The following is a 26436-nucleotide window of genomic DNA, read 5'->3' as shown; positions in this document are numbered from 1 at the left end:
TTGCCATCTCTGATATAAAATGGAAGGTAAGTAGCAGAGCAGCCATATCTTAGCTCAGATTCTCTTCTCCCTTGAACCACCCCCCTTCCAGCCACGTCAGAATCCCTTGGTAGAAGAGGGGGTGTGCAGGGCAGGGGGCCACGCTATAGTATAGAGTTATAGCTCTTAAGAGCTGGAAGAGAACCCAGAACTATGTGGAACAGTCCTTTGCCTTCTGGAATATAGGGCTCTAATCCTTCACAGGCTCAGAATGGAGTGAACGGATTCGAGCCCAGTTTTCCAGCCTGCTAGTAGTGTCAAGCTTTACCGCCCAGTTTCCTAATTCCACGATTTGAGATTTTGACTCACCCTCAAGCCTCAAACCCTTACAGAAGCCCTCTGCCCCCCTAGTGCCGACATTGCCAGACCTTCAAATCCTGGAGGGCCTTGCAGTCCAGGGAGACCAGGATCACCAAGAGCCCCAGGTGGGCCAGGGAGTCCATTGGGGCCATCTTTGCCCGGGATGCCAGGTAAACCTTTGAAGCCTGCCAGGAGAGAAGGCCCACAGCAGGGTACTCAATGCGCAGGGTCTGGAGGAGCCTTCCCTGGAGAAAGGGGACTCGTGTGTCATGCCCAGGACTCACCAGGAGAGGGCGAACTGGCCATCACCCTGGAGTGCACGCTGAGCTCGGGGCTGAGCCTCCTGGGCTAGTCCTTAGTTCACGTCCGGGCAGCTCAGCCCTGGGACCTCAGTCTGAACTTAGCCCTTCTGAGCTCCTTCGCACCCATGTCCCCCTCCCTTCCTCTAATCTTCCCAGCAATGCTGAGGAGGATGCAGGGCAACTGCTGGGGTCCCATGTCAGAAATGAGGACACCGAGGTCCAGAGAGACTGCTAGCTTACTCCGGCTGGGGCAAAACTGGGATTGGAAGCCGGGTTTTCCGTCCCCCAGCCCTGGGCTTTCTCTGCTGCTCTCTGTCCCCACACCACGCTCCCTCCTTCCCGCAGCAGCACGTTAGCGAGGGACGAGCTGTCTGGATTTGTTGCTGTGCTCTGTCCACACAGAACACTTCGTTCCATGTGCTTCGTTCTCTGAAGCCAAGTACAACTGCTGGCCCTGCTGGTCCCCTCCTTCCTGGCGAGAAGCTTGGAAGCTTTGTGAAGGAGCCGAGGAAACGCTCGATGAAGGTGCCCCCTTGGAGCCGGGGTTCCCAGCCAGTTGCTTCAGCCTCCCAGCCAAAGCCGTCTCAGCTCCCTGCGAAGTCCCCTTTCACTGGTGCCCTCCTCACCTTGTAGGCCTCCAGGGCCTTGGACCCCAGGGTCCCCCATGAGGCCAGGGATGCCATCGATGCCTGTTAGACCCATGGGTCCAGGAGGAGCCTGGATGGCTTCTGCAATTGGTGTTTGTCCAGGAGCGCCTCGGGGGCCGGATAAGCCTGTGGGCACGTGGAAGAAATGGAAATGTCAAGCGGTGGCAGAGGAGGTGGCCAGGGTGGGCTCCCCGAGGTTCAGTTGGCATCACAGCCGAGACCCCAAACCCAGCCGGCTGGCTTACTGATAGAAGCCAAACAAGCCAATTTGCTTATTAATTCATTGAAAAAGTATTTCTCGAGTGCCGACTATGTGCCAGAGCCTGGTAGATCGGGGATAGAGCAGTGAGTAAGACCTTTATGAGACGATGGTCTGGTGATAAAGATGAAAAATGTGTAACCTGACAAAAACCATTAATCTTACTGCAAATTGTAAGAAGTGCTACAAAGGAAATGGACAGTGCACAGACAGTGGGAGGGAGCGGAGAGGGCTATGGGGTGGAGAACCTGCTTTAGAGAGTTATAAGCGGCCTCTTACAAGCAGTGACACTTAAGCTGAGACCATTAAAGCATTAGAACAAGCTGGGGGTGGGGTGGGGGAGAGTATTCCAGAAGTAGAACTAGCATGTGCAAAGGCCCTGTGGCCAGCCAAGGCGTGGTGTTTTTGGATAACTGAAAGAGGCTAGTGTGACAAAAGCACAGTGAACAACAAAGGGGAAGGGCTGGTAATGAGGATGGAGAGGGAGGCATCACAGAGGGCTTCATGGCCATAGTTACTTCTTATGCCATGGGACGCCCATGAATGATTTCTGTTTTTACAAGACCTCTCTGACCACTGTCTAGAGAAATGATTGTTGGGGGAGGTGAATAATGGAAGCAGGGAGACCAGTTAGCAGTCACCGCAGTGATCCACATGAGAAATGTTGGTGGCTTGGATCTCAGTGGTAGAGGTGGAGGTGATGGGGGGGGAGGCAGATGCAAGGCACGTTTATAGGAGACACAGCCCTCAGGGCTTGCTAATGGATTGGATGTATGTGTGTGAGGGTGATAAAGGACAGAAAGGATGGTTCTTCATTTCTGGATTCAGCAAATGGGTGAGTGGTGATCTGAGTGCAAATGCAGTGACTGCAGATGCATAAACAATGCAGAGAGGGGAAGTCAGTGGCAAGATCCGTGGCGGCAAAGTGGCAATGGCCTTCACTCCTGGGAGCTGATGGAGGCAGAGGTATCTCCAAGGTGGAGAAACTCCCTCCCTGGAGGAGCTAGATCCAGCTGCTTCGGCCATCCAGGCTTTCTTGGCGTGCTTAGCAGTGACTCCTGAAGGAATGATACCCCCCGACCCCTCCCCTGAGCTCAGGATCAGCCAGGCACATGCTCTCAACTCACCTCTTGGCCCTGCCTTCCCCTTCATCCCCGGAAGTCCTGGGTCTCCAGGTGGCCCAACTTTGCCTGGAGTCCCCATGAAGCCAGGCTCACCTCTCATGCCTGGCAAAGTCCAAAGGAAAGCAAGTCAGGGGCTGGCACGGTGGTGCTGGTGGTGGTGGGGTTGAGACTAAGCAGAGGCGAGGGCAGGAAAAGCATCATCAGCTGGTCTCTCTTCACAGGGCTGCAGGAAGGGACCATCTCTGACAGTGGAGTGGGAAAGGACCCAGTAGGCAGCCACACAGTCATACCTTTCAGTCCTAGCTCTCCAGGGAGGCCAGAGAAACCTGGAATTCCTTGGTCTCCCTTGGGCCCTTGAGGGCCAGGAATTCCAGGGAAGCCAGGGTCTCCCGGGTCGCCTTGATCCGAGGATGGCCCAGGGGGGCCTGGGGGGCCCGGGGGGCCTGGGCGGCCTAAGGATAAGATCGGAATAGGGATGAGGGCAGAGGGGAGAGGAAGCATTGGGACTGATAGGAAGCCAAAGGCTATTCCCAGGGCACATAATGTTCCCTTGCCTTCTGTGGGGCCCCGGTGCCCAGACCTTCCCAAACCCTTTTAGCAAAATGCAGCCCATTCCAACCCCCTGTGTCCCTGTTGGGGGAGGGACGTGAGGCCTCACAGGCCCGTGCACATCCAGCAGTGGGGATGGGGCTGGACTGTAGACTGGCCCTCCCCAAACTCCAGACAAAAGGTGATGGCCAGCCTTTTGGGGCTTCCTGGCTTTACCTCGTTCTCCATCTAGGCCTGGTCGCCCGGGGTCGCCGGGCTGTCCTGCTATGACTGAGGGCAAGGAGAGGCCTGGGGCACCAGGGAGACCAGCGTGGCCCTGGAGACCTGGGAAACCTGCAAAGAATAAATAAAAGGGGCTGCAGGGGCTTTGTGTGCCTAAGAGAGGGCCAGGCTCTCTCAGAGAAAATGGAAGTTCACACAAGAAAATGGAAGCCCTTAAGGTAGGAGCCAGACCGGCCGAGGCCAACACAGGGCTTTTCTCCCTTTCTCCTCTGTTGGCAGCCATTGGCCCAGCGCAGCTGACAGGGGCCCAGAGGCTCCTCGCTTGCAGCAGGCGCTGTATTGAATTGGGATGGATAGAGCTTTGGAAAGTTCTAGCTCTCCAACCTCGCTGGTAATGGAAATACTTTAGACAGATTTCCCCTAAATCAGGAAGAAAAGAAGGTATGACTGCAGCACCTGGAATCGAAGTTTCCTACAGTGTTTTTAAACCTACTGTCCCTGTTGCACAACATTTCATCAAGTTAGCCAGTCCTGTCTGCTGCTACTCCGAGGAGGTCACAGATTGAGGTGGGGCACAGGACCCAGCCAGTCAGAACAGACACCCACTTGCCTGCTTGAGCAGAATGGAGGTGGCAAGGGCGATATGACCCCTGGTGTCTTCTACAGCTAACTACTGGGTCTTCCAGGCAAGCTGGAAAACAGTTTTATAGGTAATTCATGATATTAGCTGAATGCTTGCTGAATTGCCTGAATTCCTTCTCCCTGTTTGGCCAAAGGGAATAGCCATTTACTGAAGTACATACATAATACTCGTTTGCTCAAAGTTTAATACTGCTTTACATGTTTTCTCTTTGTGGAATGATTTCTATTATAATATGTTCAAAACCAAAAATTTCAACCGATTACAGTAGATTTATACAATATGCATACATTGAAAATATAGATGGTAATCTTGCTGAGAAAACACATCAAAGCAACGTATACAAATGTAGAAATCTATTTTATTCTTGTGACATGGAAGAAATGTATTTATTACTTTGGTATATTCTAAAAGATAGTCAAATGAAGAGGAATAGATTTGAATTGGTTGACGAACTGTTCTGGTGGTTGAGATTCTTGTTTGTGACAAGAAAATACCAAAATATGATGTTGAATTTTATTTTTCTGACAAGAAAAGCTGAAAATATTAATGTTGAATTTCTCATATTTTGCTAAGAAATAGTAAATCCATGAAAATTTGTAAAGAAAGATGGCAGACTGCTTAATTTGGGTGTCTTTAACAGCTCATTGATTAATTGAATACTGAGGAAATATAAAGGAGGAAAAAATAAATTTAAAGAAAAGTTTCCACTTAGTAGAAGTCTGGAAAAGAAACAAAGGAAAAACAAAAAGCAAAACTAGTTGCAAAACCACTTAGTGCTACTTTTAGCATTGCCAGTTATATCTTGATGAATAGTTGAAGTATTTTGCTTTTTCACAAAGGTAAAAATCGGAAAAGAAAGACACATTGTATTTTTGTCCTGAAAATATAACTTCATATATCTATACATATATATTGCTGAAATTATGCAAAACCAATAAACAAGACACCACATATAGTAGAGTAAGCGTGGACAGCGCACGGATTGTAAAAATGTCTGTTTCCAAGGCAATATTTGGAGCCTCCTTCTCTTTTCACTTATTTCTTGATTTTATAATTACACCAATATATCATTAAACCTGCAATAAAGGTACTACTGACCTCAAGTAGTAAAAAAAAAAAGCTCAAGTATTTCTTTAAGAATGAGACATTTTTTTAATTTTAAAATTTAATTTTATTTTTTATACAGCAGATTCTTATTAGTCGTCAATTTTATACACATCAGTGTATACATGTCAATCCCAACCTCCCAATTCATCACACCACCACCCCCTCCCCCCCACCACTTTCCCCCCTTGGTGTCCCTACGTTTCTTCTCTGCATCTGCGTCTCAATTTCTGCCCCGCAAACCGGTTCATCTGTACCATTTTTCTAGATTCCACATATATGCTTTAATATACGATATTTGTTTTTCTCTTTCTGACTTACTTCACTCTGTATGACAGTCTCTAGATCCATCCACGTCTCAACAAATGACCCAATATCATTCCTTTTTATGGCTGAGTAATATTCCATTGTATATATGTACCACATCTTCCTTATCCATTCGTCTGTCGATCGGCATTTAGGTTGCTTCCATGATCTGGCTACTGTAAATAGTACTGCAATGAACATTGGTGTGCATGTGTCTCTTTGAATTATGGTTTTCTCAGGGTATATGCCCAGTATTGGTATTGCTGGATCATATGGTAATTCTATTTGTAGTTTTTTAAGGAACCTCCATACTGTTCTCCATAGTGGCTGTATCAATTTACATTCCCACCAACAGTGCAAGAGGGTTCCCTTTTCTCCACACCCTATCCAGCATCTGTTGATGGTAGATTTTCTGATGATGCCCATTCTAACTGGTGTGAGGTGATACCTTATTGTAGTTTTGATTTGCATTTCTGTAATAATTAGTGATGTTGAGCAGCTTATCATGTGCTTCTTGGCCATCTGTATGTCTTTGGAGAAATGTCTATTTAGGTCATCTGCCCATTTTTGATTGGGTTTGTTTGTTTTTTTGATATTGAGCTGCATGAGCTGCTTGTAAATTTTGGAGATTAATCCTTTGTCAGTTGCTTCGTTTGCAAATATTTTCTCCCATTCTGAGGGTTGTCTTTTCGTCTTGTTTATGGTTTCCTTTGCTGTGCAAAAGCTTTGAAGTTTCATTAGGTCCCATTTGTTTATTTTTGTTTTTATTTCCATTACTCTAGGAGCTGGATCAAAAAGGATCTTGCTGTGATTCATGTCAAAGAGTGTTCTTCCTATGTGTTCCTCTAAGAGTTTTACAGTGTCTGGTCTTACATTTAGGTCTCAAATCCATTTTGAGTTTATTTTTGTGTATGGTGTTAGGGAGTGTTCCAATTTCAGTCTTTTACATGTAGCTGTCCAGTTTTCCCAGCACCACTTATTGAAGAGACTTGTCTTTTCTCCACTGTATATCCTTGCCTCCTTTGTCATAGATTAGTTGACCGTCAGTGCGTGGGTTTATCTCTGGGCTTTCTATCTTGTTCCATTGATCTATGTTTCTGTTTTTGTGCCAGTACCATATTTTCTTTATTACTGTACCTTTGTAGTATAGACTGAAGTCAGGGAGTCTGATTCCTCCAGCTCCGTTTTTTTCCCTCAAGACTACTTTGGCTATTCGGGGTCTTTTGTGTCTCTGTGCAAATTTTAAGATTTTTTTCTTCTAATTCCATAAAAAAAGCCATTGGTAATTTGATAGGAATTGCACTGAATCTGTAGATTGCTTTGGGTAGTATAGTAATTTTCACAATCTTGATTCTTCCAATCCAAGAACATGGTATATCTCTCCATCTGTTGGTATCATCTTTAATTTCTTTCATCAGTGTCTTATAGTTATCAGGATACAGGTCTTTTGTCTCCCTAGGTAGGTTTATTCCTAGGTATTTTATTCTTTTTGTTGCAATGGTAAATGGGAGTGTTTCCTCAATTTCTCTTTCAGAATTTTCATCACTAGTGTATAGGAATGCAAGAGATTTCTGTGCATTAGTTTTGTATCCTGCAACTTTGCCAAATTCACTGATTAGCTCTAGTAGTTTTCTGGTGGCATTTTTAGGATTCTCTATGTATAGTATCATGTCATCTGCAAACAGTGAGAGTTTTACTTCTTTTCCAATTTGTATTCCTTCTATTTCTTTTTCTTCTCTGATTGCCGTGGCTAGGACTTCCAAAACTATGTTGAATAATAGTGGTGAGAGTGGACATCCTTGTCTTGTTGCTGATCTTAGAGGAAATGCTTTCAGTTTTTCACCATTGAGAATGATGTTTGCTGTGGGTTTGTCATATATTGCCTTTATTATGTTGAGGGAGGTTCCCTCTATGCACACTTTCTGGGGAGTTTTTTATCGTAAGTGGGTGTTGAATTTTGTCAAAAGCTTTTTCTGCATCTATTGAGATGATCATGGATTTTATTCTTCAGTTTGTTAATATGGTGTATCACATTGATTTATTTGCATATATTGAAGAACCCTTGCATTCCTGGGATAAACCCCACTTGGTCGTGGTATATGATCCTTTTAGTGTGCTGCTGGATTCTGTTTGCTAGTATTTTGTTGAGGATATTTGCATCTATGTTCATCAGTTACATTGGCCTGTAGTTTTCTTTCTTTGTGACATCTTTGTCTGGTTTTTGTATCAGGGTGATGGTGCCCTCATAGAATGAGTTTGGGAGTGTTCCTCCCTCTGCAATTTTTTGGAAGAGTTTGAGAAGGATGGGTGTTAGCTCTTCTCTAAATGTTTGATAGAATTCACCTGTGAAGCCATCATGTCCTGGACTTTTGTTTGTTGGAAGATTTTAAATCAGAGTTTCCATTTCATTACTTGTGATTGGTCTGTTCATATTTTCTATTTCTTCCTGGTTCAGTCTTGGAAGGTTATACCTTTCTAAGAATTTGTCCATTTCTTCCAGGTTGTCCATTTTATTGGCATACAGTTGCTGGTAGTAGTCTCTCAGGATGCTTTGTATTTCTGCGGTGTCTGTTGTAACTTCTTCTTTTTCATTTCTAATATTATTGATTTGAGTCCTCTCCCTCTTTTTCTTGATGTGTCTGTCTAATGGTTTATCAATTTTGTTTATCTTCTCAAAGAACCAGCTTTTAGTTCTATTGATCTTTGCTATTGTTTTCTTTGTTTCTATTTCATTTATTTCTGCTCTGATCTTTATGATTTCTTTCCATCTGCTAACTTTGGGTTTTGTTTGTTCTTCTTTCTCTAGCTCCTTCAGGTGTAAGGTTAGATTGTTTATTTGAGATTTTTCTTGTTTCTTGAGGTAGGCTTGTATAGCTATAACCCCTCTTAGAACTGCTTATGCTGCCTCCCATAGGTTTTGGATTGTCGTGTTTTCATTGTCATTTGTCTCTAGGTATTTATTGATTTCCTCTTTGATTTCTTCAGTGATCTCTTGGTTATTTAGTAACGTATTGTTTAGCCTCCATGTGTTTGTGTTTTTTACATTTTTCTTTCCCTGTAATTGATTTCTAATCTCATAGCGTTGTGGTCAGAAAAGATGCCTGATATGATTTCAATTTTCTTAAATTTACTGAGGCTTGATTTGTGACCCAAGATGTGATCTATCCTGGAGAATGTTCCGTGTGCAGTTGAGAAGAAAGTGTAATCTGCTGTTTTTGGATGGAATGTCCTATAAATATCAATTAAATCTATTTGGTCTATTGTGTCATTTAAAGCTTGTGTTTCCTTATTTATTTTCATTTTGGACGATCTGTCCATTGGTGTAAATGAGGTGTTAAAGTCCCCCACTATTATTGTGTTACTGTCCATTTCCTGTTTTATAGCTGTTAGCAGTTGCCTTATGTATTGAGGTTCTCCTATGTTGGTGCATATATATTTGTAATTGTTATATCTTCTTCTTGGATTGATCCCTTGATCATTATGTAGGGTCCTTCCTTGTCTCTTGTAACATTCTTTATTTTAAAGTCTATTTTATCTGATATGAATATTGCTACTCCAGCTTTCTTTTGATTTCCATTTGCATGGAATATTTTTTCCATCCCCTCACTTTCAGTCTGTATGTGTCCCTAGGTCTGAAGTGGGTCTCTTGTAGACAGCATACATATGGGTCTTGTTTTTGTATCCATTCAGCAAGCCTGTGTCTTTTGGTTGGAGCATTTAATCCATTCACGTTTAAGGTAATTATCGATATGTATGTTTGTATGACCATTTTCTTAATTGTTTTGGGTTTGTTTTTGTAGGTCCTTTTCTTCTCTTGTGTTTCCCACTTAGAGAAGTTCCTTTAGCATTTGTTGTAGAGCTGGTTTGGTGGTGCTGAATTCTCTTAGCTTTTGCTTGTCTGTAAAGCTTTTGATTTCTCTATCGAATCTGAATGAGATTCTTGCTGGGTAGAGTTATCTTAGTTGTAGGTTCTTCCCTTCCATCACTTTAAGTATATCATGCCACTCCCTTCTGGCTTGTAGAGTTTCTGCTGAGAAATCAGCTGTTAACCATATGGGAGTTCCCCTGTATGTTATTTGTCATTTTTCCCTTGCTGCTTTCAATAATTTTTCTTTGTCTTTAATTTTTGCCAATTTGATTACTATGTGTCTCAGCATGTTTCTCCTTGGGTTTATCCTGTATGGGACTTGCTGCGCTTCCTGGACTTGGGTGGCTATTACCTTTCCTATGTTAGGGACGTTTTTGACTACAAACTCTTCAAATATTTTCTCAGGTCCTTTCTCTCTCTTCTCCTTCTGGGACTCATATAATGTGAATGTTGTTGCGTTTAATGTTGTCCCAGAGGTCTCTTAGGCTGTCTTCATTTCTTTTCATTCTTTTTTCTTTATTCTGTTCTGCAGCAGTGAATTCCACCATTCTGTCTTCCAGGTCACTTATCCGTTCTTCTGCCTCAGTTATTCTGCTTTTGATTCCTTCTAGTGTAGTTTTCATTTCAGTTATTGTATTGTTCATCTCTGTTTGTTTGTTCTTTAATTCTTCTAAGTCTTTGGTAAATAGTTCTTGCATCTTCTCGATCTTTGCCTCCATTCTTTTTCTGAGGTCCTGGATCATCTTCACTATCATTATTCTGAATTCGTTTTCTGGAAGGTTACTTATCTCCATGTCGTTTAGTTGTTTTTCTGGGGTTTTATCTTGTTCCTTCATCTGGTGCATAGCCCTCTGCCTTTTCATCTTGTCTATCTTTCTGTGAATGTGGTTTTTGTTCCACAGGCTGCAGGATTGTAGTTCTTCTTGCTTCTGCTCTTTGCCCTCTTGTGGATGAGGCTGTCTAAGAGGCTTGTGCAAGTTTCCTGATGGGAGGGACTGGTTGTGGGTAGAAGGAATGAGACATTGTAAATGATCACATGAAAATGCAAGATGGTATGTTTTCCCACTCATTCCATTGTCAGAGCCCTAAAAAAAAAAACCTCCAATATACGAATGTAGCCTCTCAATATTTAGTGCAAATATGAAAATGTTTGCCCTAATTTAATGATATTTAGATGAAGGTATTGTAGGGACAGGGATTGCTCCTAGGAAATTTTCTTGGGGGTAAATCTTCATCGCACACTGATTTCTATAATCAATTCAGAGATTCGGTTCCTGTTGGGGATTTCCTATATTATTTTAAAACAAATTGTTTTAATTAGATATTGAGAAAAACAGAAGAATATTTATAAATCATATGTTAAAAAATCATCCAGATACAATGAACATCTGTGTTCCAACCACCCAATTTAAGGAAAAGAAGATAGCGATACCTTTGTATTTCTTTGCATGCCCTTCACAGATTCCACCACCTTCCCTCCCTCCCAGAGGCAACCACTCTTGAAGTTTGTGTTCATCATTCCCTTTCCATCACAGTTTGACCATGCATATTTGTATCCCTCAATAGCATATTGGTTGGAGTCATACCAAATGTATTCCTCTGCAACTTCCTTTTCTTCCCCCTCTCCATTATGTGCCTGAAATGTATCCACCTTGACATGTGCTGTTTACTGCATGTGTAATTGTGATTTTATTACCTCAGATAGCCAAAGGCAATGAATTATTTAATGACCAGGAACTCATAGTCAAGGTTTAAAAACAGAACAGGCATCATGCCTCTGCTTCCACCCAGGACCCTTCTTCTCTATCTCCTGCCAAAGAAGCCACACAACCTCCCTACAGGCTCAGACCCTGTTGGAGGCCTCACTCTGAAGAAGCTGCTGGCTTTCAGAAAATTACAGGTTGGTCCAGACAAAGGAAAGAGTAAACACAGAGACAGCAGATGCCCCAATATAAAATGCAGCTGGAAATGAATTAATGCATGAATATAGTTCCTGGAAAACCTACACACACATGCACATAAACACATAAAATAATGTGGTGGGACATCAGTCCCAGAACTATAAGGAAAAGAACATTTTGAAAACATGATTTCCCCAGGTAACATGTGATGGTAGAATGGCCAGTGTTTCTTGACCAACTACTATCTGCCATGCACTGTGCTAAGTGATTCCATATACATTACATCACTCCTCATTGATTCCTCACCAAACCTACGGGGTAGATTCTCTTATTCACCTTTTATGGAAAAGGAAACCCACGTTCCTTTGGGATGGAGGAGCACGTAACTTCCTTGTTCAAGGTCATGTAGCTAGTGAGAGGGAGAGCTGGGATTTGAATCCAGCAGTCTGACTTCAGAGTCCATACTCTTAGCTGTGATACTACACTAAATTCATTTCTTTTTCTACGTTGAGTGGGTCTCCAGAACATTTCTAAGGAGAGGTAACAAGTCAGAATTCATTCACACTATTTGAGAAGTGGGGAAATGGAGGCTCAGAAAGGGACTTCAGACTATGTGATGAATCAGGGGCCGAGATTAAGACGAAACCGGATTTCTAGTAAACCTAGTAAATCCTAATCAAGTGCTTGCTGTGTGCCTGTCCTAGGGAGACATTTATCCTCTTAGACTTGGGCTCCTTCCAGCAGCCACACTGTCGTCCCAGGGCCCTGGGACTGCCAACCGCACTGGACACCAAGGAACTTCTGGGAAACCTCTCACTATGTGGACAAGCACAGTCCCTCAGGACCATTAAACCCAGGCTGTGGCAAAGTGAGAAAGAGAAAACCTGAGGTTAATAAGGGAGAGTGGGAGGGAACCTGGAGGCTGTGGGGGGGGACTCACTGAACTGCTCTCTGACACCCCTTCCCAGGAAAGCCCTAAGTGTAGCCTACCCTCTTTTTGTCGGTAGTCAGTTCCACTGGGTTCTGAGACTCCCAGAGATGCAAAGACATGCACTGCTCATCCCTGTGAGCCACGTGGCCCTGAGGAAACCCAACCCTGGCTGCCCAGCCAAGCCTGACTTGGGCTCACTTACCTCGGCTACCTTTTGGTCCTCTCACTCCTGGCTTTCCTGGGGCTCCGATGCCAATTCCTGGAGAACCTTTTTCTCCTTTGGGACCAGGCAGGCCAGCTGGCCCAGGCACACCGGTTATACTAGGTCCTAGGAGGAGATGCAGAGAGATGCAGGGACAGAAATCAGTGAGGGTGAGACCTTTGTGCCTAGCTCACTTGCAGGGGGCCTGCTTGACAGACACCAGAGGCTGAGGATTGAAATGACAGGAAGGAGAGCTCATTCGGGTAGAAGGACGAACCCCATCCTCCTTCTTCCCCACATCAAGTCATTCCAAATTGGGGGCTGGCAAGGAGACCTAGGAGTCTAAGGATATGGGACACACCGCAGCCAAGAACTCAAGGCCAGCCTCTGTCAGGCTTCTGGAAGAGCGAGTGCTCTCCTCTTTGCCTTTGAGGGTCTTACTTACCTGGAGTTCCATGGGTTCCCTTGGTTCCTGGTAGCCCATTCAGTCCATGTAAACCAGGAAGTCCAGGGAAACCTGAGGGGAGAGAATATCAGAAATGGCTCTAGCAACTATGAATCATGAAGGGTCAGCAAAAGGTCCTGCCCCCAGGGGCACTGCAAAGTCCTCATTTCAAAGGTCATGGTCTCTCTTGAAGAATTATTTAATGCCCTAAGGGAGACTGGACCACACCTACTCTCCACCCTCAACCCTAAGTCTTCCTGCCTCTTATTAGATACCAATATAGCTTAAGAGCAGGGTGGTAGATAATGAGGTATCTTCAAGAAGAAATCAGAGTGGCAATGCCAAGACCTTGAGTTGCCAGCTCCCAGAGACTTGCTGCCCAATCTCTAAGTCAGGAAAAGGCTACATATGCCAGGGCAACGACCTTCCTTCCCAACTCTGCTCTCCATGGATCCCATGTTCTCCTCTTCCCATTCATGTCTGCACTCCTTTCTTCTTCTTCTTCCTCCTTTCCTGTTATCCCTCATGAAACCCAGTCAATGACTCCCCTGGATACGGCTTAATCCCAGCTAGGGTTGCCTAAGAAAAAGTAGTTGCCATCCTTTTTTTTTGAGGAAAGGACCCTTTTCCCCACTGCCTACTCCCAACTCTCATACCTTTGGTTCCTATTAGGCCAGAGGGTCCCAGGGGCCCAGCTGCCCCTGGGTGGCCTGAAGAACCTGGAAGTCCTGGATTTCCTCTCATGCCTGCGACCCCGGGGAGTCCTAAAAGTGAAAACAAGGCAGAAGTTCAGAAGGGGTTGTGACTTGAAGCTGATCTGAACTTTTTCAGAGTAAAGTTGTTACGTGTCATGGTACCTGGGGAGGCAGGAAGGCCAACATCTCCAGAAATACCAACTTTCCCATCTTCACCTTTGTTTCCTGGGAAACCCACATCACCAACTGGTCCATCTTTTCCTTTCACACCTACAAAATCAAGAAAAAATGCTGAGTGATCAGGCCACCGTTCAGGCAGTGTGTTCCTCCATGGGAGAGGGGGAGCAGGAAGGTGAAGCCACTTTGAGTTGCCATGGGAGCTGGATCCAACAAAGATACTCTGAAAGGGATTGTGACAGCTGTCTTCAGATCTGAAAGATGCTTCCCAATTGAAAAGTAAGTACACTTGTTCTGAGTGTTCCCAGCAGTAGGAGCAATGGGTGGAAATGTTCACGAAGTATTTAGTTTAACTAACAATGAAGGGGGTGGACACCATTATCTTAAAGGTCTTAGACTTATCCCGTAAGTCTGTGAGTCTTGAAGGAAAAGTAGGCTGGTTTGCTTGGGAAAACTGTTGACTGCCTTTGAGTGGATACATGTCAGGTAGGAATTTTTCTGCACTGTATAGAAGTTGCAGAACTTGGGGTTGGCCTCCAAAATTCCTTCCGATCCTCAGTTTTGAGGAGTCTGTGAGACATGGGAGACAAAAGTACAGCAGCCTTACCTTTGAAACCAGGCTCCCCAGGTTGTCCCTTGGGTCCTGGGCTACCAGAAATTCCAAGTGTCTGGCCTTGATCTCCTGGGGATATCAAGACATTGTTCAAGTGGTCAGGAGAAGCTACAGCTCGATTTGCAGCACATAGATCTTTTGAGGGAAACAAATCATAGCCAGGGAGGCTCCTTGACACAGTTACCCACCGGGTAAAATGTTATGCTTTTATGCCCCAATGAAGGGCTGGGATGCTAGCAGACTACTGGCATGAAATGCTGCTACATGCAGCATATCTCCATTGGGAAACATATCACTAGGCTCAGTATGAGCAGAGAAGATGAGAGGAGGGGCCCTAAAACATCACCAGAAGAGGAGACTGTCTAGAGTTGAGGTTCTCCTTTGCTGCTGAGTCTGGAAGGCAGCTGGGTCAAACCACTGTTTGTCGCGTATCTTTGAGGAACAAAGACTGCAAAGGGGGTTCAGCCAAAGGGGAAATGTAAATCAATTCCTTTTCTTCGAAACACAATGTCTTCCCCAAGGAGAACCCTGGGCCTGTTAGAAATCCACCTTGTTCTGGAAAAACGCATTAAAGGGGAAAATGCTCCTTACCTTTTAAACCTGGGAGACCAGATGCTCCTGGGAGCCCAGGAGCTCCATTGAGACCCTGTGAACCCTTCAAAGCAAGACGGGAGTCAGTATTTCTGCCCAGCGCTCAGGGCCTCCCACTCTCTCTTCCCCCTCCCTTCCCTGAGCCACTGCTGGAGAGATGTCCATCGAATAGTCTGTGGCAGGGGCAGACAGGTGGGGGGCATCCTGCAGAGGGGAAAGTGATGAGCAAGGGGGCGAAAATGCGTATTTATGGGTTATAGGGGAGGGATTCGATCTGCAGATTAATCCTGGTCTTGTCATTCATAACTTCCCAATGCGTATCAAAATTGGTATCTTGCGGGGGCTTCCCTGGTGGAGCAGTGATTGAGAGTCCGCCTGCCGATGCAGGGGACACGGGTTCGTGCCCCGGTCCGGGAAGATCCCACGTGCCGCGGAGCGGCTGGGCTCGCGAGCCATGGCCGCTGAGCCTGCGCGTCCAGAGCCTGTGCTCCGCAATGGGAGAGGCCACAACAGTGAGAGGCCCACGTACCGCAAAAAAAAAAAAAAAAAAAAAAAAAAAAAAAAAAAAATTGGTATCTTGGGAAATCAAGGTGTGAATGTTCTAGCAAGTCTCTTAGAAAATACAAAACCTAACAGTCAGGCCAGGCATTAGATCTGCTCTGCGTACAGTTGGCTATCACTGCCCACGCCAAAGCTCTGGAGCCATTATGCATGAGAACAAGCGTGGCCTCACCAACGTAGGGCTATAGTTCTCTGCCGTGGGTTCCACAAGGACCAGAGTCTTTCTGCCACCAGGTAGTGGGCTGTATGGGTACAGGTACTGGAGTCTGAATTTGGGCTAATATTTCCATGATTTTCACAAGAAAAACTGCCTTCACTGGCTAATGTCCAATACACTTATCTGAGTCTGGGAAATGGGCGTGTCAGCTGCCATTGGTACACTTCTTCCCCTGGCATCTGGTATGGTTTTGATTCATTTGAGATGTTCCCAGTAAGGACATATGCTACCTAGTGCCTTGGGTAGGAGTCCAACTTGGGTTACGCTGGTCACCGGACCACGACCCAGGCCACCCCCTGCGTTCACCTGGCCTTTTCTACGTATTTGCCATATCTACTCCTCCTGAGCCTCTGCTTATGCTGGGACCCCTCCCAGAACGCTGTCCCACTTTGATTCCATCCTTCCTAGTGCGTAAGTAGCAGGTTGAGAATTGTTTCTTTTGCAATTGTGTTTATCTCTCCACAAGCTGGACTGACGCTTTTAAAGGACAGGGACTTTGTCTGTAGGGAACACAGGTGTCCTGTGATCCAGTTTATTTAGTCCCTTCAATACTACTACCATAATTGCTACTATTTATTCAGAGCCTACCATGTGCCAAATACAACGTAACTGCTTTACACACATCAGCTCACTTAACCCTCACTATGGTCTGAAGAAGGTTTGAAAATTATTACCATTTTTAACAGACGAGAAAAGCGAGGCTCCGGCAAGTTAAGCGATACGCACAAAATCACAGAGCTAATGAGTGACGGAGCTGAGATTCAAGCCTACGTCTTCTCATTGCTAAGCCTACTCTACCACCCAAACTTTTAAGAACCCAGAGAAACTGGTTTTGCTTCTTTGTTGTCTCCACAAGAGGCAACAACTGGCAAAGACCTTTCTGAAATGAAAACATCAAATGGTCTGTACCGAATTCTTCTGCTGTCGTAAACTCAACGTGGGATGCTGGCGGTGGGGTGCAGACCAAAAAGCATGCAAGGCGGTTGTTGTTCTCAAGTCCTAACAGTCTCGTTGAGGAAATCAGGCCCACACAGAACCAACTAGGATAAGTGTAAGCAGTGAGAAGGGTAGGGTACCAGCAGGGTGGGAGCTCAGGGACTCCTGGAGGGGCGGGTGCCTGGGCTGGGGGGCCTGAAGGACAGGCAGGTAGTCAACAATTTCGAGGAGGATGCTCTGCCACGTGGGGGAAGATGGCGTGAACAAAGGCCCCGGAAGGAAGAGGGGATGTTTGGAAAAGGGTGAGAAGACCTAGCAGACTCAAGGAGGGGCCTTGTCTGGGGTGAGCTGGGCAAGGGGGCTGGGAAGTGGGCTGGGATCAGAAACGTGAGGAATAGGAACACATCCCCCTGCTATGGAGGCCGTTCCCTGGCGGGGGAGATAAAGATGTGGGCAGACTCACACTTTCTCCTGGTATTCCCGGGAAACCTGTGATTCCAGGGGACCCCTTCAGGCCGGGTAAGCCCCGTAGTCCTGTGGAGCCAGGGGGGCCTGGTCTCCCACTAAGTCCCTTGACGACGCTGGGGAAGCCAGGAGCTCCAGGCAAGCCTGGTGGCCCGGGGCGGCCAGCCTCACCTTTGTCACCTGGGAAAGAAGCAAAAGTCTTGGGGAAAGACTCTAGGCAAGAGAAAATCTGCTCTCCAAGGTGCAGGTGCCCTGGGTCAAAGGCGGCCAAAGTGCAAGCTTGGGGACGGTTAGCTTAGGGGGAGGAGTGGGGATGGAGGGAGGTGCGTCACTGGGAAAGCCACTCAGTGTCCATCCCCCCTGTCTGCCAGGCCCTTCCAGGGATACAGCCGCCCGTGGTTCAAAAACGGAGTTCCACAGTGGCAATGAAAATTGGCAGGCTCACAGTCTAGGCCCCCCTCAGGCCCAGGGAACGCAGCCTCCGTGGATCCCCAGCTGCCACCCATACTCCTGCTCTGGGGGTTCTTGTTCTGTGGGGCCTTTTCTCAGGAAAGAAGTTGAATTTGGTCATACAAACTGTCTTGGGCATTTCTCCTGCCCATTCCCTGCCCCAGCACCTCTGGGCCCAGGAAATCCGACGGATCCAGCTGAGCCCTGAGAGCCTTTGTCTCCTGTGAGGTGGAGGTTCAGCACGGGAAGTCTGGGGCTGGGTACTCCGACTGGCCCCGGGTCGCCTCTGTCTCCTGCAGGGATGGAGATCATGAGAGCCGTGTGAGCGGGAGCTTAGACGTGAGGTCAGGCACGGGCTGACCGCTCATATCAGCTCTGCCCGCCCCACCGCAGGACCCCTTTCTGGGCTCTTCCACCTTCTTCCCCGCCCCTGTTTCCCCAACTCTGCATTAATGTGCACGTCCTCTCCCTCCTTCGACAAGCTCAAGGTCCACCCGCACCTTTAGACCCTACTCAAAACCCTTCTCCATTGAGCATCGGGAATGTGTGTCCAGGCCTCTAACACGCAGTAGTAACTCAGAGTGATTAGGTCTTTTGGTTTAAAAGGACTTCATTCAGAAACCTCAAATCTTATTATCTAACACAGGGTTGGTATAAGCCACATGAACGACAAAGTTGATAAACAAAATGTACCCTGGGAAACCATGGTGGCAGTTCCAGAATTCGATTCCCCAGCTCACCTTTTTCACCAGGGCTACCAGCCTGTCCAGATGGTCCAACTCTTCCCGCCGACCCAGGAATTCCCTTTAATCCACTTGCACCAGGAATACCAGGGAGACCTGGAATCCCTGGAAAACCTATCAGTCCAACAGACCCCTTCTCACCTGTTGAGAAACAAGAACTTCTATTATTATCCCTGTTTGACATATAAGAAAATAGAAGCTCAGAGACGTTAATTAACTCACCCAAAGTCACACAGCTAGGAAGTTGCAGAGAAGGGATTCAAACCCAAGTTTCTCTAACCCCAAAGCCCAAGCTCTTAGTACATGTTATGCTACTTCCCTGAACAGGGACATTGTACTAAGCACCAGAAAGGAAAGAAGAGGTGGGTACCTCTCTTATGACTTGCCAAGTTAGAGCTCATGTTTGGCACAGGAGGAAAAAAAAAAGCCCATGGCCAGGAGGCAGGGAGATGAGCTCTAGCCTGGTGCTGTTGCTAACCGGTTGTGTGACCTTGGACCAGTCACTTTCCCACCCCTGCCCAACTTCTGGTGTCTAACAGGACAGTCACAGGAGTTGAGAGCTATCAAGCTCTATGGTAGAAGTTGTGCAGATGAGTAACCTTGATGCGGCTGTTCCTGTCTTGGGCTCCCTGCCCATGCTATTCAGCCCAGTGGTCCACCCAGCAGGCAGGGAAGGTGACTCACCTCGGGTGCGGTTCCTCCTTTAGCACTAGCCTTGTCCAACTATCTTGCCGAAAAAGCCCTGCCCACCTCCCTCCCCATTCCCCTTTCCCAGGCAGTGAGGAGGGAGGGGGCGAGCTGGGCAGCATGGCAGCTCCTTTTTGTCCCCCACTGGTGCCTTCCTGATACCTTCACTTACCCTTCGGACCTGGCAGGCCTGGCAGTCCAGTGGCCCCTGGCAAGCCGGAGTTCCCCAGGAAGCCAATTAGCCCTGGAGATCCCGGAAGGCCTTTCAGCCCAGACAGGCCTCTCTTTCCAGCTGATGCAGGGGGACCTATATCCCCTCTTGGACCTTTCTTTCCAGGATGTCCTGAATCAGTACAGGAGAGAACACAAGACAGCCATCAAGTGAGACTCGGGGTCCAGATCTGGGCCACTGCCCATTCCCATGGCTTCTGGTTGGTTGGCTTGTTGGCGTTTATAAACTGCCCTTTAACAATGGCTTAGGCAGGCTGCTAACAGGCAGAGTTCTTAGTTGGCTGAAGCATTAGCACCTACCACCCAGGGCGCCCCGCCAATGGCGACTTCTTTCAACATGGCACTGTAGCTGGCGGGGGCGGGGAGGGAGGGGGAGCAAACCCCTTCTGATGATAACTCTTCCCCCTTCATGAATGTGGTTCACACTTCAGCCTCTGAATGGAGCTCTGGGAAGCCAGGGTGGCAACTGGACTCTAGTTTCCTGGTACTTCCAGTTTGAATCACTCCACAATGGCTGTTTCCTGAGCCAATCGGTGAAGTAGAGGTTAAAGCCAAGCCATTGTTTCAGCCTCCCAGGGAGTCATGGACACGGGGCTGCCCTTTTAATCCCTCATGCAAGCAGTTAAGTCAGCCAGTTCCTTGGCATTAGGGTTGAAAGACCCCCTAGTGCCAAGTACTGTAGAAATCCCCAAGGTCCATCTGGTATCCTAGGTATTCTGAAACTTCTTTCACCAGGCTTTAAATTGCTCAATGGGATTAACCTCCTGAGCTGCTGCCAAAGTGGAATGTTCAGGTACAAAGCAAGGAAATTAAAAAACCAAAGGATTAAATCAGTGACGACAGAGGTATTTGGGCCCCCAAGGACCTAAATGAATGGCTGACTTGGCCTTCTATGGATTGAAAAGCATCGAGTAGCTGCGAGCCCCAGGATTCTAATGGGAGGCTGTGAAGGGGATTCCACAACAAGGGAAGGAAATTCAATGGGGGCCAACCCCACAGCATGAGTTCAGGGACCCCTGGCCTTGCCAGGTTATAGTGTATAGTAAGATAATTCCCCAAGAGGCCAAGCTAGTGGGAGTGTTAGTCTGTGAGCTTGTGTGCTGTTTTCTCACCTGGACAGCCTATGTGAAGACCCCAGAAACACATAAGGACAAAGGGGATAAAAAAGATATTAGTGGCTCTGCGAAAACTCAACTTCAGTCACGTGGCTGGGAGTCGGGGCGGACAGCAGGGTGAGGAGGGGGGTGTGAGAAAAAGGCAAGCTGCAAACAGGAGGCTGGAACCAGGGGCTGTCAGGCCCCGCTGTGGAGTGAAAGACACTTTGGCCCTGGGTCCTCAGAGGCCTGCTGGCCCGAGAGGCAGGCCGCCAGCACGGTGGTCAGCCTCTCTGCCCGAGCTCCTCGCTCGGCCCCAGTGCGGGCGGTGGAGAGGGCCGAGGCCCACCTGCACAAGGAGGACAGGAAGGCAGGAGGGAGGCTGAGCCTGAAAAGGGGGACTGAGGCCATGGGGGAGGGGCGGGGAATGATCATATTTTGGGGTCACGTTTTGGAGGCTAAACTGCAGCAATCGGGTGGGCTTGGCACTGTGAGGGTGACTTGAGATGTGAAACTTGAGAGGTTAGGAAAGTCAGTCTCCTTCTCAACTCTGACCCTGTCACACTGCTGCTACTGTCCCTCAGGGCGCCGGGCTGGGCGGAGGCGGGGGGGTGGGGGAGGAGGGGAGGGCTTAGCTGAAGTCTGTCAAGATGGGGCTCCTCCTCCGAAGGACCTACCTGAAGTGCCTGGAAAGCCTGGTGCTCCTGGGAGCCCGGGTTTGCCCTTGATGCCGAATAGACCACCAGACCCCTGGGGGCCTGGCTGTCCTGCGCGGCCTGGTATTCCAGGGCTGCCCCGCTCACCTTTGGGGCCGAGCAAGCCCGACTTCCCAAGCAAACCTAAGGAAAGGAAGGGCCAGACAATTACAGCCTGGACTGATAGCAGGGACCGATTACCAAACCAACTTCCAGAGGAAGAGCCTGTCCAGGATGCACCCCACATGCCACTGTCTTGTCAGCTCCAGCCTTGTTGCTAATCACAGGCTCTGCAAGAAATCTGACTATGGATTATAGACACTTCTGGAATTACTAAGACAGGAGAATGGACACAGGTGATTTAAGAAAAAGTTCCACAAAGGGAAGGACAGAACGAAATGACTTTTCATTTCAAGCCCCTAATGAATCCATCACCCCAGAGTCATGCAGGTATTCATGCAAGTATAGCAGTTACTGAAAGGCTTTCTGTGGACTGTCAAATAAGTGGGGCAAAGAGAGTCACCCTTGGGTCCTGTAAGGCCAGAGTCTCCAGGAAATCCTCTGTCCCCTGGCAGTCCCTGTAGGCCTTGCTCCCCAGGAGCACCATTTTCAGCACCAATGATGTCACCAGGGGCTCCCTTGGGACCTGGTAAGCCAGGACTGCCAACCTTCCCAGGCAAGCCATCTTTTCCAGGGAGCCCAGGAAATCCAGGCAAGCCCTTCTCTCCACGAGGTCCAGGAAATCCTAAATGTAAAGAGGCAAAAATAAAAGGTCATGGAGGTTTAGAAGTGATAGGTTTGGGGAGAGGACTCTGACACAGGTTTTTTTCCCTACTACAAAAGCTAACATATTAGTAATGTGTGTTGCTTCCCTTAAAGGTCAGGAGTCTCTGGTCCTGGGAAGACTTGCCCAGTGGCAGGGACTGCCCCGTGTGCCCTGGAGGAGGTTCTAGCTCAGCGGGCAGAGCTCAGCAACCCGCTCCTGGAGAGCCTACAGTGGCCCAAGAGCACAGGTTACGCCCGGGACCTCCTGTCAGAGGCCTGGTCTCTTGTGGAGTCGTCTAACTCCTGCCAAGTCACGCCTCCCTCTTTCGGGTGGCGGAGGGATCTGCAGCACTGATCAGCCCGAGGGAACGTGGCCTAAGACGAGCCCCAGGCTGCAGAGCAGGCATGGTTCTGAAACGGAGCATGCATCAGAGTCTCCTGGGGCAGGGGTGCTTGGGAAAAGCCAGATTGCGGGGCCCACCCGCAGAGCTTCTGATCAGTAACTCTACCATGGCGCCAAGGCACTGCATTACTACCAAGTTCCCAGGTGATGCTGACGCTTCTGGCCGAGGGAACAGTTTGAGAACCACTGGTGCAGTGCAGAACAATGAAGCTCAGGTTGGAATGACAGGGTGTGAGCGAAGGCTTTGCAATACAACAACTTCCCTCTCACTCATCTGAATCTCCTTCTCTGACCTTTAAGGAGTTAGTTGATCCAGGAAACTGCCATAGAATTTGCAGTCAGACCACGTAGCAGAGTCCTAGCTCTGTCACTAGTGACCTTGTGATCTCAGGTGAGTCACCTTCCATATGAGCCTCAGTTTCCTCCTCTGAAAGTGAAGGGGTTGGCCAAGCTCAGCACAAATGGCCCTTATTGCTCTGAGATGCTGGCATTCTATAGCTCTAAGCTCTCTTGCCTGAGTATGAAATCAAAACCATCCCTCTTACACCAGAGCACAGACCTAACTTCCTATAGTGGGTGGATGGCTACCACAATCCAAACACACACTCACACAAAAGGAGAAGCAGGTGAGGAGAAGCTCCTTTTCTTACCTGGCAATTCAGGGAGGTGAACCAATCCTGGACTTCCGGGCTCTCCTTTATTTCCACGCAATCCAGGCTGGCCTGGAGTCCCAGGGAGGCCACGGGCCCCGTTAGGGCCTGAAAACCCAAATGTGAGTGGTAAGGGGAAAGGAAAGTAGGTGTGGCTAGCTATGATTTGTGATGTCCAGTCAAGAATCCTAGTCTCGGGAATTCCCTGGTGGTCCAGTGGTTAGGACTCCGTGCTTTCACTGTTGAGGGCGTGGGTTCGATCCCTGGTTGGGGAACTAAGATCCCACAAGCTACGCAGTGCGGCCGAAAAGAAAAAAAAAAAAAATTCTAGGCTCTTGGAGAGCCTCTCTTATTCTCACCTCCCCATACAGCCCTCTCTAGCAGCCATTCTATTTCCTCAATCCTCAAGGCCGCCCTCTCAGGAGGGATGTGGATCCTCAAATGCTACCAGGCTAGCCTCAGCTTCCTTTGGTGCATGGCCCTTACAAGTGTGCTCAGTGGCTTTTTCTGGCCTCATTCCATACCTGGGAATCCGGGAGCTCCTGGGAATCCTGATGGACCGTATGGCCCAGGAATAATACAAGGCAAGGTGATACCTGTAAATGGTAACATGTAAGCAAGTGGTGAACCCCCTGAGTCAGGGGCGATTTCCCCCTAGCATGCTCCTTTACTCCCATTCCATTGAATGGAACAGCTAAATTATTCTTCCCACCAAGAAGCTGGGAGCCCATGCAGCAAAATCGTAGCATCAGAAGCTCTTGGGAGTTACTCCTAGTGCAATTTCTCACAGATAAGAATGCCCCTAATATCCAAGTCAGGACATCTCATTCTAACAAAGTTTCCTGTTGTGTAGGAGCAGCAGCAAACGGCAGTTGCCTATTCACCCTGCCTTCAGATGGAGCCCCTCCCTAGGATGCGGGCTTGGTGTTAATTATTATGCCCACATCACTAGATTGGATGGTTTGAAGCCAACACCCCTCAAGTTCAGATGACTGCTCTTTTCTTGGAATAAGGCTTTTCCCAAACCACTGGGTTCTTTTGACACATGTTATTTGAGATCTACTGAAACCTGTTGATTGTCCTTGGTCAGAGGGACCCATATGTCTGTACCAGGTAAACACTGAAGGCCACTCTCTTGGCCATGGCAGACAGTGACCCTTCCTTCAACTCCTCATTTGAAACTGTCAACTCTGCTACTCAGGGGGAAGGGGTAGTCAATTTCACTATTCAAGACATTGAAATTGACCTGTAGAGCCCTTCCCCTGGCAAATTCTTCCTTGCTCACTCATAGTGCAAATAAAGAGTCTATAAGATCACAGCGGGGAGGTTTAATAAAATACCAGTGAACAAATTGTTAGTTGGCTCCTTCAAATGCCATTTATAAACAATTGCTAATTAAAATCAGTCTTGCCTATTCATTAAAACAATCCCCTGAGATCTACTTTAAGCCAGAGTCCACAGTTCTAATAAACTGCTATAGCTTTTGCCTGTACGTAAAATAAATCACAAATTGCATCTCTTAAAGATATGTATACAACCTATGATTCAGACTGCTTACTGAACTGGCTGGCATTCCTCCTCCAGTCCCGCTTCCATTTTCCAATTTAAAGGCTTAATGGCATTTCAGCCCACCTGTTCTAGTCCTAAATCAAGATTGGGAATTGAACAGTATAATGTATTGGTTAAGAGGTTGGGCTCTGAAGCCAGACAGAGCTGAGCTTGCATCGTAGTTCTGCTACTAACTAGTTGTAGAAGCAAGATACCCAACCTCTCTGAGCCTCGTGTGTAAAACTGGAGCTACTTACGTCATACGGTGCTTGTGAGGATTATATGGAATAGTGTTAACAGCACTTAGCGCAGCGCCTGGCACCCTGGTATGTGCTCAGTGAATACTAGTGTTTTAGTATCTTACTTAAGGAGGGAGTATTCAGAAGAGCTACCGCAAGGCCATCCCCTGGATTCTACCTCAGTCAGGTTAGCGCCACTACTTTGTAGCCTGGGCAGCAACTCTCTGCCTTCTAGACCTCAGGCTCCTATAGTTATATTTTCACAGGTGGAAAGATGGCCACAAGCCTGATCTTCCTCCATAGGTAGTCATACCCATCTCCATCCTGCCAGATGTTGAAATGATGGAGCTATTTTGGAGGGCTATTTCCCCACTGCGGAAATATGCTTTATGAGCAAGCATCTCATGATGGATGAGATGCTTCATGGGGAGAGGGCTGCCAGTCCTGTGCTCGGCTTTGGACTTGGCTGAAGAACTGCCTCGCTAGATGGTATCATGAGAGGGACCCTGCAGAAAACTCTCCTGCCCCAACTATTTCAGTAGCTGATTGACTCTAATGTGTCAAACATTGTAGTTCCATTGCTTTATGTCTTAAAAACCAAACTGGATAAAATACAAATATCTCTGGGCCAGGTCCAAACATGAAGCCATCTATCTTCAATGTATCATATCTGTTTCATAGATTCTTTTCACTTGTGATAGCCAGAGCAAAACACAATCTTTAGAAGATGGGGACAAGGACAGGCATCTGGAAAGGTTCCAGGGCAGGAAAAATACTTAGAAAAGGGAAGAGGAGTAGAACCCAGAGGAAATCAAGGACATACTTCCCTTTGCCTCAGACCAGTCCTGTACAACACACCACATTTGTGTATTGCAAGCAGAGGGTCAAAATGCTGAGAAGGTAAGGACTTCAAGTCATACTGCTATCTGACTCTTTTACTTTACATTCCTGAATTCCGAGCCTTTTCCCCGACAAAGCACAAACCAGCTCTACCCTTGTTCTGTTTTGTAAGTGCAACAAGTGACCTAGTTATTCAGAAGTTTCCCCATTAATGACAAAATTCCTCTTCAGAATAAAAAAGCACCTCTGGTTATCAAGATTCTAACACCTCAGTTGATTCTGGTTCCAATGAATAAATGTCAGACATGTGTGGCTCCTTCCAGGTACCTCCCAAGGCAAGTCATGGCCTCAGTTAAGTTCATAAATGAAGATGCTCAAGGAAGAGATCAGCCAAGCCATCAACATGCACGGTGAAGGAGACCAGCCCCTCGAAGAGACTGCATGCCCGCTTCCTCTGTCCTCCCTCCCAGGACAGGTGTGCTACGGAGACTTTGCAGCGGTGTCAGCGTGAGTCTTTGCACCCCAGCCTTAGGATCACCCCTCCCCAGCCCGGGCCTCCAGTGTGGTGCTCAGGCCACTGTGAGTGTCTGAGATTAAGTGAACAAAAAGGAAGGCGGCGGGGGGGGGGGTTTGCCATCATTGGTGTTTGAGAACCTCTAGACCTAACTACCTCTCACCTCCCTCTGTGTCTAAGTCTTCTTGCCCAACCTTCTCCCTGCAGCAGCAGTCACCTAGACCAGACAAGTAAAGAAGAAAATTAAGCCAGGGCAGAAGTTCCTTGAGGCCCAAGGGAAGTCTTGTCTGTAGCCCACCAATCAAATTCCCTGCCTGGACTGAGTCGAGAAAGCTGGCATCCACACAGGATCAAGGACACGGTAGCCGCTGCAGTGATAAGCACGGCGATTGATTACTAGGAGCATCTGGATCAGAGCCTCTTTGGAAACAGCCAGTTGTCTCCTTGCCCAGGATTTGTAATAATTCACACTATTAGGCT

General features: G+C 47.4%; 1 protein-coding gene across 2 annotated transcripts in view; it reads right to left on the bottom strand.

Moving 5' to 3' along the window:
• Positions 1 to 26436, bottom strand: part of COL4A6 (collagen type IV alpha 6 chain) — a 296513-nt gene that overhangs the window by 3705 nt on the left and 266372 nt on the right. Inside the window, exons 24-43 of one of the 2 annotated variants that reach the window (XM_067023767.1) lie at positions 26120 to 26173; positions 23340 to 23411; positions 22816 to 22923; positions 21521 to 21742; positions 20980 to 21141; positions 19150 to 19320; positions 18288 to 18431; positions 17715 to 17840; positions 17096 to 17277; positions 14919 to 14982; positions 14322 to 14396; positions 13700 to 13807; positions 13499 to 13606; positions 12843 to 12914; positions 12398 to 12523; positions 3437 to 3553; positions 2962 to 3123; positions 2675 to 2773; positions 1268 to 1414; positions 408 to 524 (exon numbers count right to left, since the gene is read on the bottom strand). In XM_067023767.1, the coding sequence (XP_066879868.1) occupies positions 408 to 524; positions 1268 to 1414; positions 2675 to 2773; positions 2962 to 3123; positions 3437 to 3553; positions 12398 to 12523; positions 12843 to 12914; positions 13499 to 13606; positions 13700 to 13807; positions 14322 to 14396; positions 14919 to 14982; positions 17096 to 17277; positions 17715 to 17840; positions 18288 to 18431; positions 19150 to 19320; positions 20980 to 21141; positions 21521 to 21742; positions 22816 to 22923; positions 23340 to 23411; positions 26120 to 26173 (2436 nt within the window). The remainder of the gene's footprint in view (positions 1 to 407; positions 525 to 1267; positions 1415 to 2674; positions 2774 to 2961; positions 3124 to 3436; positions 3554 to 12397; positions 12524 to 12842; positions 12915 to 13498; positions 13607 to 13699; positions 13808 to 14321; positions 14397 to 14918; positions 14983 to 17095; positions 17278 to 17714; positions 17841 to 18287; positions 18432 to 19149; positions 19321 to 20979; positions 21142 to 21520; positions 21743 to 22815; positions 22924 to 23339; positions 23412 to 26119; positions 26174 to 26436) is intronic. The other variant, XM_067023768.1, reaches the window with a different exon arrangement.

Source organism: Kogia breviceps, chromosome X (genome assembly GCF_026419965.1).
Source record: "Kogia breviceps isolate mKogBre1 chromosome X, mKogBre1 haplotype 1, whole genome shotgun sequence".
NCBI lineage: Eukaryota > Metazoa > Chordata > Mammalia > Artiodactyla > Physeteridae > Kogia > Kogia breviceps.
The sequence above is the reverse complement of the archived record's forward strand: the minus strand, read 5'-3'. Positions and strand labels throughout refer to the sequence as shown.